The 11,496-nt window shown below is 39.8% G+C and overlaps 1 protein-coding gene across 1 annotated transcript; it reads right to left on the bottom strand.

Moving 5' to 3' along the window:
* Positions 1-2,418: 2,418 nt before the first annotated feature.
* Positions 2,419-2,967, bottom strand: LOC103272978 (60S ribosomal protein L10-like). The gene has a single exon (XM_008070449.2). The coding sequence runs from the start codon at positions 2,773-2,775 to the stop codon at positions 2,473-2,475; it is 303 nt and encodes a 100-aa protein (XP_008068640.2). The 5' UTR covers positions 2,776-2,967; the 3' UTR covers positions 2,419-2,472.
* Between the last annotated feature and the right edge of the window lie 8,529 nt (positions 2,968-11,496).

Genomic DNA, 11,496 nt, shown 5'->3' with positions numbered 1-11,496 from the left:
TCACTGTGTAGATGTCTAGTTGTTCTAGCACCGACTGTTGAAAAAACTACCTTAACTGAATTTTACTGCCTTTACCCCTTTGTCGACATCCATTGACCATAATTATGTAGGTCTACTTATAGGCTCTCTATTCTTCCCTCTGATGTGTCTTTACACTCATCTATATCATACTGTCTTAATAACTGTAACTTTATAATAAGTTTTGAGGACAAGTAGTGTCTCAATCCTCCAATTTCACTTTTCTACAATATTGTGTTGGCAGTTCTGGGTCTTTTCCTCTCTGCATAAGCTTTAGAATCAGTTTGTCAATATTCCCCAAATAAGTTGCTGGAATTTTTATTGGGATTACACTGAATGGACAGATCAAAACTCACATCTTGAGGATAGTGAGTCCTATAAGTGAACACAGCATATCTCTGCACTTGTTTAGTTCTTCTAGGAATTTTTCAACTGACAAGAATATTCATTGGACTACAGGATTCTCCTATGTCAAACAGTGCACGATGATGAATTCCATGTTCTGTAGACAACAAGTCACATCTGCTGGCCAAATGTCTCATCATGGACAGGAGGGTGAAAGAAAGATACAAACACTCGAGGAAATTGTGAAATTCATGAATCAGTTACTGGGTCTGAGGCACCCCCTTTCATTCTCCCGGGGGACCTATCACGACCACTGAGACCGGCTAGCTTCTGTCAAGAATCTGGTCTTTCTTCATTCCACCTCTTATTTAGCTTTTGGTTGTGTGTATACTGAAGCTAGCCATATAGTCCTTCTTCGTCTCTACCTTGAAGAAATACTCTCACACACAAAACAGTCATAAAACATCTCTTAGTTTTTATTTTAGTAATCTTTTGAAAATGATCATCATTGTTTCTCATAATTAAGGATGTCTTTATTCCCACAATTAAAAAAAAATTTAAATATGTGGAGTACACTTCAGGATTAGGTATACAAATGTTCATTATGCAGGTTCCCCTGTTGATGAGGTGTGCCGCCCCCCCGACAGTTTCCCACTAATGTCAATCCCTTTCTTGTAGCATTATGACAATTTTCCAAGGTCCGCTTATGAGTGAAAACATGTGGTACTCAGTTCTTTGTTTATGTGATAGATCACTCAGTACTATAGCCTCTGAGTTCATCCACATTGCTGTGATGTTCTTAATTTTTTCCTTCCTAATGGCTGTGTATTATTCCATTGTGTCTATGTACCACATTTAAAAAATTCAGTCCTCTTCTGATGGGCAGCATGGTGGGTTCCATGTTTTTACTATTGTAAATAATGCTGCAATAAACATGTGTGCAAGTATCTTTTTCACAGTGTGATTTGAGTTCCTCCGATTATATTCCCAGGAGGGGAATGGTGAGGGTCATGTGAAAGGTCAAGTTTTAGATCTTTTAGAAATTGCCACCCTGCTTTCCACAGAGGCTATACTAGTGTACACTCCCACCAACAGTATAGAAGTATGCCCTTTCCCCCTCACTCTCTCCAGCATCTGTTCTTTTTTGTTACTGATGATGGCCATCTTGACAGGAGTTAGGTGGTATTTCAGTGTGGTTTTGATTTGCATTTTTTAAATGACTGGTGAGACTTTGCATTTTTTATGTATCTGTTGGCTGCTAATAGGTCTTCTTTTGAGAAGTGTCTATTCAGATCTTTTACCTACTTTGTAATGGGGCTGTTTGTTTTTTTCCTTTCAGATCGTTTGATTCCTTGTAGATCCTAGATATTAGGCCTTTGTCACGTATACAGTCGACAAATATCTTTTCCCAGTCTGTGGGCTGTCTCCCTGCTTTCTTGATGGTTTCTTTGGCCTTGCAAAAGTTTGTCAGTTTGATGAGGTCCCACTTGTCTATCTTGTCTCGTATGGCATGGACACTTGGGGTTTTGATCAGGAATTGGTTGCTAGTTTCAAATTTCATAAGGGTATCTCCTGCATTTTCTAAGGTTCTTATAGTTTGAGGTTTTACATTTAGGTCTTTGATCCATTTAGAGTTGATTTTTGTGTATGGTGATAGGTAGCGGTCTTGTTTCAATCTTCTGCATGTGGTCAGCCAGTTTTTCCAGCAACATTTACTGAATAGGTTCTCCTCTCCCCAGTGGTCGAGAAATTGAGGTTTTACTACTAAAATTTTTATCCTGTCTGTTGGTCTATATGCCTGCTCTTGTACCAATACCAAGTTGAAAAACAGCCATTTTAACATTGCTTAAGTTTTGTCATATTTCGCTGACTGTTCCACTTCCTAATCTTTAGCCAAGGACAAAATCAGTAGTGGGAAAATGCCAAGGGAGGGGGTGGCATTGGCTGTTGAAAGAAACCTCATCAACCAGAGGACCTGTATAATGAACATTTGTATACCTAATTCTGAATTGTACCCTATATCTTTATTTATTTATTTTTATTTATTTACTTTTAACAGGAAGCAAGATTTATTGATATGGGGATGAAGCGCCAGCAGAGTGAAAGTCTTCATGAGTGCAGGGCCCGCCACTTGTCCAGGGGGCCGCGATTGGGGATGTATTGGACCTCACAGATATCTGGGATGAGCTGCTTCTCAGCCACCAGGTCTTCAAATTCATCTGCGTTAAACTTGGTAAAGCCCCACTTCTTTGAGATATGGATCTTCTGGCGGCCAGGGAACTTGAACTTGGCCCTGCGTAGAGCCTCAATCACATGCTCCTTGTTCTGCAGCTTGGTGCAGATTGACATGATGACTTGGCCAATGTGCACCCTGGCCATGGTGCCCTGGGGCGTCCCAAAGGCACCTCGCATTCCTGTCTGGAGCCGACATTGGGGATGTGGCAAGGTCAGACATGAACACACACTGGAAAGGGCTGTCTCCAAGGTCCCTTAGAGCAACCTATACAAGAAACAGGCTGCGTACACTACCAAGGAAGCTGCTATTTGCAGCCATTGCACACCGGGTCCCCACGAGGAAAGGAACACGGTCGGCTTACTTGGCTGCAGAACCCTATATCTTTAAAATGAAAAAAAGGCATGAATTGTAAAGATAAAAATAAATTATTAAAACAAGTAAGGGGTCTGTGCAGGAATCAAAGGTGACAATGCATGATTACAATTTTGATGATCCACTCAGTTATTTTCTTGAGATCTCAAATTATCTATATTTAAAAGATAATCTTTAAAAAGGTAAAATCAACAACAGAATGACCAAGTGTCAAATATTTTATCAAACTTATTCATGAGAGAACAAGTAACATGCTACAACCAGTTCAAAAAAGACAATTTAAAGAGCAAAAACTTATACAAAGAAATAAGGAATTTCAAAATGAATTCCCAAGCAGGTGCAATATGGGCTTATCCACAGAACAGATCTATCATCTATCCATCATCTATCTATATCTATCAATCATCTCTATCTCTATCATCAAATTATCTATGTATTTATCTACCACAATCAATTACACTTCATTATAAACAATGGACAAACCTCACGTATTATCAGTTTTCTCCAACTGACAAAATAATTTAAAAGACTCAAAGACAGTAAAAGGAGGAGCTAACACACACGAAGAATCTGTTTGTAGTTTTTTTGAATACACACACCACGAAGAATCTGTTTGTAGTTTTTTTGAATACACCTTCACACACACCTAGCACAAGGCAGTCTGAGAAGCAACACACATGAGGCCCACTTCAGCCTAGAAACCTCAGATCTTCAGTGCTGGTATGGAATGAAATGTTAAAACATTAGGGTGTCAAAGGCCCTCAAAGCTGTCTATTCTAAAGAGACCTCGAGTTACATGCATGACAGTTTCTTGTAGATTCTTGACCTCCATTTAGAAGAAGGACACTTTTTGAGAGACACCTTGTCACTCCACCTCAACTCTTTCTCTTTCTGCCAGCACTCAGGACCCTGATTCTGAAATCCAGTTTCACTAAACAGTTAAAAGAACCTCCCAGAGGTGGGGCTTGGTGGATTTCAGATAGACAGTTCAGTGTTGGCTACATAGAACCTTAGTGACCATGGCAACCATTAACTAACATCTTGGCAACCAAAATGGGAACCTTTGATTGTTAGGGAGTTTTGATTAATTTCATGTCCCAGGTATAGCCAGTGCTCAGAAAGTCCCTGGTGTTCTTCCAACAAGATACAGTTTAAGGCAGCTACACAGAGACAAGGTAGAAGACTCATTACACAATGGGGTTACCTTGGTTAGGTCACTAACAAAATATAAGAACAAAATATGAGCCGGGCTAGGTGGCTCAGCCTGTAATCCTGCGCCTTTGGGATCCTGAGGTGAGTGGATTGCCTGAGCCTGCGGGTTCGAGACCCGCCTGGGCAGCGAGACCTCATCTCTACAATAAATCAAAAAATCAACCGGGCGTGGTAGCACATGCCTGTAATTCCTTCTACTCGGAAGGCTGAGGTGGAAGGATCGCCGGAGCCCGGCAGGTTGAGGCTGCGGTGGCCGGGAGCGACCACTGCACTCCAGTCTGGGCGACAGTGAGACTCCAACTCAAACAAAAAAAAAAAAAAAGAAAAAAAGAACAAAATATGAAAATGTAACAATGGGGTTTTGCAAAGTGTAACATTTGATTTCAGTCAACGAAGCATACAATTACATAGAACTTTTGGCTAGGGAGTTTTGTAACAGTCAGCAGGAAACGGTCAGCATGACCTGCCCAAAAGGGACAAAATTGAGGGTCTGTGGTCATGGGAACATTGCTGTAATCCCACGTAGGCATTGAGGAGTGATTCTTAGGTCACGCAGGCAACTAAGATAAAAGCTTTAAACAGAATGGAGTAAGTTGGTTAATACTATTATTTTGATAGCAATTTAATTTTATTAACTGATTTAGCTCATTTCAGTATGTATACAAAATGGAATATTATGCAGCCATAAAGAAGAACAAACATATGGACTTTGCAGCAACATTGATGGATTTAGAGTCTATCATACTCAGTGATCTATCACAGAAACAAAGAACAGAGTACCACATGTTCTCACTCATAAGTGGACCCTTAACAATTACCAAAATACTATGAAAAAGGGATTGGCAGTAGCAGAATACTGCCTGGGTGTGGTATGGGTGGGGACACAACTTCAAGAAGGGGACCTAATCTCTAACCGGGCAAAGTGGGGACCAAAGAGAGCCCAAACTTTACCTGTATAATAATCACTTTTATACCTAATTTTGAATTGCACCCTACATAGCTAAAATAAAGAATAAAAAAAAAAACTTGGGAAAAATAAAACAGGGAGAGAGAATAGAAAGATAGGGGTTATAAGGTGTCTGATATTCTGTGGCAAGGAAGTTTGGGACTGTCTGATTAAGCATCGGTCAACAGGACCTGAGATGGGGGAGAAAATAAAAAGTTAAAAAGAAAGAATATAAGAATGAAAGAGATTGAGGTTTTATTTATTTATTTATTTCTTAAAGAGGTAGTTAAGGATAGAATGTTTAAGAGAACCAAAGATTTTAAATTAAAGCAGAAACAGCAATGAGTAGAAACCTAATCAGAGAAAGGAAAAATGATGTTGGTTTTAGCAGATGCTTAGCTTAATGGACTAGGAAGGAAGCTAAGGCTAGAATAAAGTATCAGTGAGAAATGTAGTTCATCAGAAAAGTAACATTCAGCTTTTGGTCCTTTTCAATTGCCTTTTTGAACACAAATTACAGTTGACACTTTTGTAAAAATATGAAACTCTTCACAAGTTTGCGTGTCATTCTTGAGCAGAGGCCTTGTTAATCTTTCTGTTCCAATTTTAGTATATATCCTGCCAAAGTGAGACAACATTATATATATATATATTAGAAAAACATTTTAGAATTGATTCCTTCTGTAAACAGGAAACTAATAAAAGTGGTTATGCAGGGGACTGGAGAACACTAAATTCACGGTGTTCTACTTCTTTCAATCTTTAAACTATATGGATGCTTCACCTATTACAAATAAATTAAGTTTTTAAAATTGTTGAATCCTAATTCGCATTAGAAGAACAAATTCCTTTATGTGATAAGTAGGTTTCACATAAAGGTTGCTTTTCATCTTTATAATTATTTTCTTCCCTAAAAAAGTACATACCAATGAACAATTAACTGCCTTTACACATAGAATATAAAGTCACATCTCTAGAAATTCCACATGTCTCTAGAACAATCTCTGGAGTTATTTAGGTTTTCTCACATTACAAATTCATTACAAATTGTGTTTGAATTGGATTTTAGTAGTCTTGGTTGTTTCTAAATTTTGGAAATGACATTTTCCTGAATGTTAAATATGATTATGATCTAGGTTTTGATGATAAATATAGAAACCTCCATGATACCTTTTTAGTGTTTATTTCAGCTTATGGGACTATATTAACTTTTTTTTTTAAATTTGGGGATCTCACTCTGTCACCCAGGCTGGAGTGCAGTCGCACTCCAGCGATCCTTCCACCTCAGTCTGAAGCAGCCGGAATTACAGGTGTGCACTATCATGCCCGACAATTTTTTTATTTATTATAGAAACAAGGTCTCACCAAGTTGTCTGGGCTGGTCACTAACCTGCGGACTCAGGCAATCCACTCATCTCGACCTCCCAAATTGCTGGGATTACAGGCTGACCCATAGAGCCTGGCCTCTATTAATTTTGATATTCATTTTTCCTTGGATTAATATCTGCCACTTGTTGGATAATATTCAGAGAAATATGAATGAGCATGATAGTAAAACTCCTTTACACTGACTGTTTGGCTCTCTGCTTTGTGCCAGTTTTTACTGAAATATTTGTCTATATATATTATGGCTACCTGTACATTCATATTTACTGTATTTTGCTGCTTGCTATGTACTTTCTACTACTGTAGTATCCTATCGATATGTTCAGTTTAGAAATTCATTACAAATCACCTTCTATTGTGAGCTGATTCTCCAATTTCCTTAATAGAGTAGATAGTATTCAATTCTATAATACTGAAAATATAAATAACAAAACTTCAATTATTAGTAGCTTCCTATACTTTGATGCTTGCTACATATCTTGATTTTCATTAATATCCACAGATTCTTTTTAGTTCTGTGAAGTTCTAAATATTTTTCATAATTTTTCTTGGACTTTCCAGAACTTACATCTTCCTTTATATCAATCATATGTAATATATTCCTTTATTTATGTATGAGTAATGATCATTATTATTATAACAACCACTTTGTAAATGAGGAACCTGAAGTTCAGAGTTTGAATTTTAAAAATTTCTTTCAAAAAGCATTTCTTGAGAAACAAACTCTCAGGCAGTCATTTGAACCTAGGATTAGAATCCAGTCTTCAATTGGGCAAATAAAGACACTTTAGAGTCGCTACCTAGCCTGGGTTAAATGTAAACTCCAGGAAATGGCATGTGATCTGCAGAAGCAGAATGAGACATTAACAATCACAATGGTAATAGCTGCTACTACTGTCTAAAGGACCAAAAAATGCCAATATTGAAAGTTCTATTCCTCCCAGTTTCTGATCCTTGCTCACAGCAGAGTACTGGCAAGGGAGTCAAGTTCTGTAAGCTGGTAATGAAACATTAAACTTAGGTTAATATAGCTTTTCTGAGCCTCAGTTTTCTCCCTCATAAAAATAAGAAAAAATTCTTAGAACAGAAGTGTGTAAGGAAACCCTAGTACTAAATTGCTTCAATGTTAGGAAATACTTACAAGTGAATACTAGTACAGGCTTAGGGGAAAGATTAGGCAGGGAGTATGGCTTATAGCCTGGAAACAAAGTATGGAAAAGACCACATTTGTGCCCAAGTTGCAGGCAAAATCAGTTTCTCAGAAAACCAAACTTCTCCAGTGTTTACAGCCATCATAAATGGTTTAACTTGGGGTATCTCAGTGAATAATGGTGTTGGAGGCTTACTGTTTAAAATAACCTAGGTAATGCTGTTTCTCAAATATAGTGAGAACTACATACTCTCATGGGTTTTCCATAACCCTCTTGTTTCCTACAGAAAACTTCCAAATTCCATCTTCACTTGGAATTGCAAATTCCATACAGCTTTCTCTCCCAGTGGTGAGCAATGCAGCTTCCCTAACAGGAACTGTCTGCAACTCCTCCAGAGTCTCTGCTGCAGTCAAAGACTCAGCATACCAATTGCCAACAGTCTCTGACACCTCTTTCCACCCACTCAGTGATAGTGCCTATCTATACCAATACATTAGCACAACTAGGCTGGCTGAGGTTGCTGCCCAGAGCCAGAGCTCCACTTCTGCTGCCTAATATTCAGGTAATTTTGAGTGAGATATTGCAAGAAGCACTGAAAAAAAAATCTTCACTCAGTGACTTTACTATGAATGTCATGGACCAGGACACAGCTGGTCTTGCCATGTCTATGACAGCCCAGTCCAACAAAACTTTATATGCCAATGTCATGATCCCTCTGTATCCATCATCTGTGTCTCCCAGCCTTGTTCATGGAATAACATCTCAAATTCCAAATCAGGGACACAGCCTGTCATTTCCCTATCAAGAAGGATGCCAGATCTATTACTACAATCAAATCACAATGGGACCTCTACAGTATGGGAGCTTTCCCACTACTTATAGTCCTGTGACCCTGTGTCATAACTAGGATTTGACACCTCTATTCCTCAACCACAAATGATGATTGTCTTAAAAAAAACTTTTAGCCCACAAATATTCTACCACCAGCTTTCACCTCTGGAGTCTACTACTCTATGTTGCAGAACTCATCATAGAAACACGTTTGCAAGGTGAGTATGGACAGTTATAAGGGAGAGGAATAAACTCAGCACCCAGAAGAAGGGTCAAATCTGAAGTTGACAAGTGGTGAGTTCACACACAGTAGAATAGAAGTCCCAGATTTCAACCACTTCACTTGGTCTGTGCTCTCCATTTTTAGACTCAATACAAGAATATCTAAATATGTGGAAAGGTGGGATACCATAATGGCCGTGTATGCTACATGTAAGAGAAACCCAAAAGTACACCAAGCTTTTTGGTCCTTTAGTTGATTAGTACCCCTGTGCCCCCACACTGTAATTAACTTCCTTCATGAATTTATTGCTTTAGTCTCTTTAGTAAGCACTTTAAAATTCTTCTTGTGATAGTGACACTTTAATGCTCCTTGATTTATGCCAGGTTTTAAGATCATGTTTTCAGAGATCCTGTCCAAAGCAAGAAGCCTTAGAATCTGTCCTTGCTTATAACATTTTAATTATATATTTTAACTTTAATTACTTCTCACTTTTTTTTAACTTACAACAATCTTAAGAAATACAAAGAAAACTATGAGACAATGACACCAAATGATAATTAAAACGAGAACAATCATTGCATATCTCCTAATACAGGGCCTTGTCCAAGATACTTAAGGAGAGTTAGTAACAAATGATTACCAATTGTTGCAAGGTTGCTGATTTCTCCATTGTGTAGGCAGAGCATCCTGCTTAATAGGGACTGACTCTTTCTTGATTTCCTTGTAGTAATGAAAACTTCCCTATAGATGGAGACTTAGTAATTCCAACCTTCAAGCCTTACATTCAATCTGCCACAACCTCCAGAATTCCTCAAGTCCTGAGATAGCAAAAGTATCCAAACACTTGATTGCAACTTACCACCTAAGCATGGGGACATTTCAATGATAGATCAAGTCTAGAGTTTTACTTGTCTCTTGGCACTGCCTTCAGCTCCAAGTCATGAACAATCAGAGAATAAGAATGTGGAAGAGATTAAAACCAAGCTGTCAAAGACTATGGATGCCTGCCAATTTCCAATAGATAACCAAAATTTTCTATTACTCTCTTTAGAAATTCCTGATATTTACCAGTTTCTGTCCTGCATTGATCCTTTTGGCACAGAGGAGCAACCTGGTTCTGAAAATGCCAATCTAGGAAAGAGCAGACTGAGTCCTGAGACCAAAGGACACTAGAAAGTGGAATTGAGTCAGCTTTGCAGACATCACCACATTGGTAGAGGATATTCACCTTCCCCAGTTCATCAATTCCTTAAAAGATCTTGACCAATACATAGGTCTCGCAGGAATCAAAGGCAAAGATATCAGAGCCATTCAGATGAATCAGGTGAAGGAAACATCAAGTGTCAGAACGAGTCCCTCTAATCAAGTCAGGAAGAACAAACACAAAACTTCCAAGCTTATAAATGGTGCTTCAGAGGCCAAAATTCAGCCCAAACAAAACAAAATAAAACAAAACAAAACAAACCCTGGTGCTGTTAGTGCGAGAAGTGGTTATTTGTGGTGCTACAGTCAAAGGGTTCCTTCAGATGCTGTCAGACATTCTGAAAGCAGACCTCAGAATGCTACATCCAGCAGAATTAACAAAAGTAAGATACATAGACAAGAAAAGAACAAAATAACTAGAGAAAGCAAACCAAAGGAATCTGAAGAGAGTAATTAATGAGAGAACAAATTCAAAATAGAAGAGGCAATCAATCCCAAGAAGTGGAAGAATAATCAGCCTGTGTTTAGCCACGTGAGTTTTAAAAATGCTCAATGCAGCCTAGGCTTGCATATGCTGAAGTCTGTGCAAGTTTTCCATCCCTGAGGGAAGAAGATTGATAAGAAAACTAGCCTTGGAGTTCTGGTAAAATGGCGACGGCATAGGTGGATTTGTGAGATTCTCTGAACATGAGTTCCCAAAAAGACTCTTACTTTTCTTCCCCCACTCCACCCTGCCCACCACTAGCTGCACTGATCCGAGGCCTGGAGACCTTCTGTCCCACTCAGGGCCGGATATTGCAGCCCCCAGCTGCTGCTGCTCCACTATATGTGACTCCTGCCTGTGTGGGAGTCCTGGGTCTCAGCTCCCTCCCTGGCTATATTGTCTCACCCAGTACCCAGCACCAAGCCGCCATTCACCCAGGGAGGCTCTGGGCACCCGCCCCTCAGAAATACTGGTCCCAGTTCTGGCTGAAGTACCCTGTGAGGGACCCAGGGCCAATCACGCTGCCCACTGCCTGCCCTTTGGAGCTTTGGAGCTCTGGAGCTCAGGGCCTACCCTGGCTGAGGCACTCAGTGTGTGATCCCATGCTTGTGTAAAGGAACAGCATATCTTAAGGAGGTGCTGATCAGAGGGTCTCAGCTCCAGAGGTGTGAACTCCCAACCCCCTCCTCCACCCCAGCTTGCTGGTGACACCCCTGATCCAGTGCCCAACTGTGCAGCTGATCCCCGGTGCCTCCCATTCCAGCATAGTCCATCACAGTGGAACACACAGGGACCCAGACGAGCAGAGAGAAAAGATCTGTGAAAGTGAAGCTGCCACCTTGGCAATTCTCCAGGCAGAGATTTGCATTGCCCCGCCCACCTATCTACAGCCTCCACCTCGATTCCTAAGGTAACATGCTAAACAGGAGACAAAGCCCCTCCCCTGCTGAATCAGACAAAGACAATGTTGCAGACCTCCCAGGCAGCAGGCTAAAAAAAACAAACCCAAGCTGCCAGTAAATCTAGCTGCCTGCAAGGAAAACAAAGGGGGAGAGGCTGGAGATCAGAGCTGAAGAGACTTTAGACACT

The sequence above is a fragment of the Carlito syrichta genome, unplaced genomic scaffold (genome assembly GCF_000164805.1).
Source record: "Carlito syrichta isolate Samal-C Ts95f unplaced genomic scaffold, Tarsius_syrichta-2.0.1 Scaffold313427, whole genome shotgun sequence".
Classification (NCBI taxonomy): domain Eukaryota; kingdom Metazoa; phylum Chordata; class Mammalia; order Primates; family Tarsiidae; genus Carlito; species Carlito syrichta.
The sequence above is the reverse complement of the archived record's forward strand: the minus strand, read 5'-3'. Positions and strand labels throughout refer to the sequence as shown.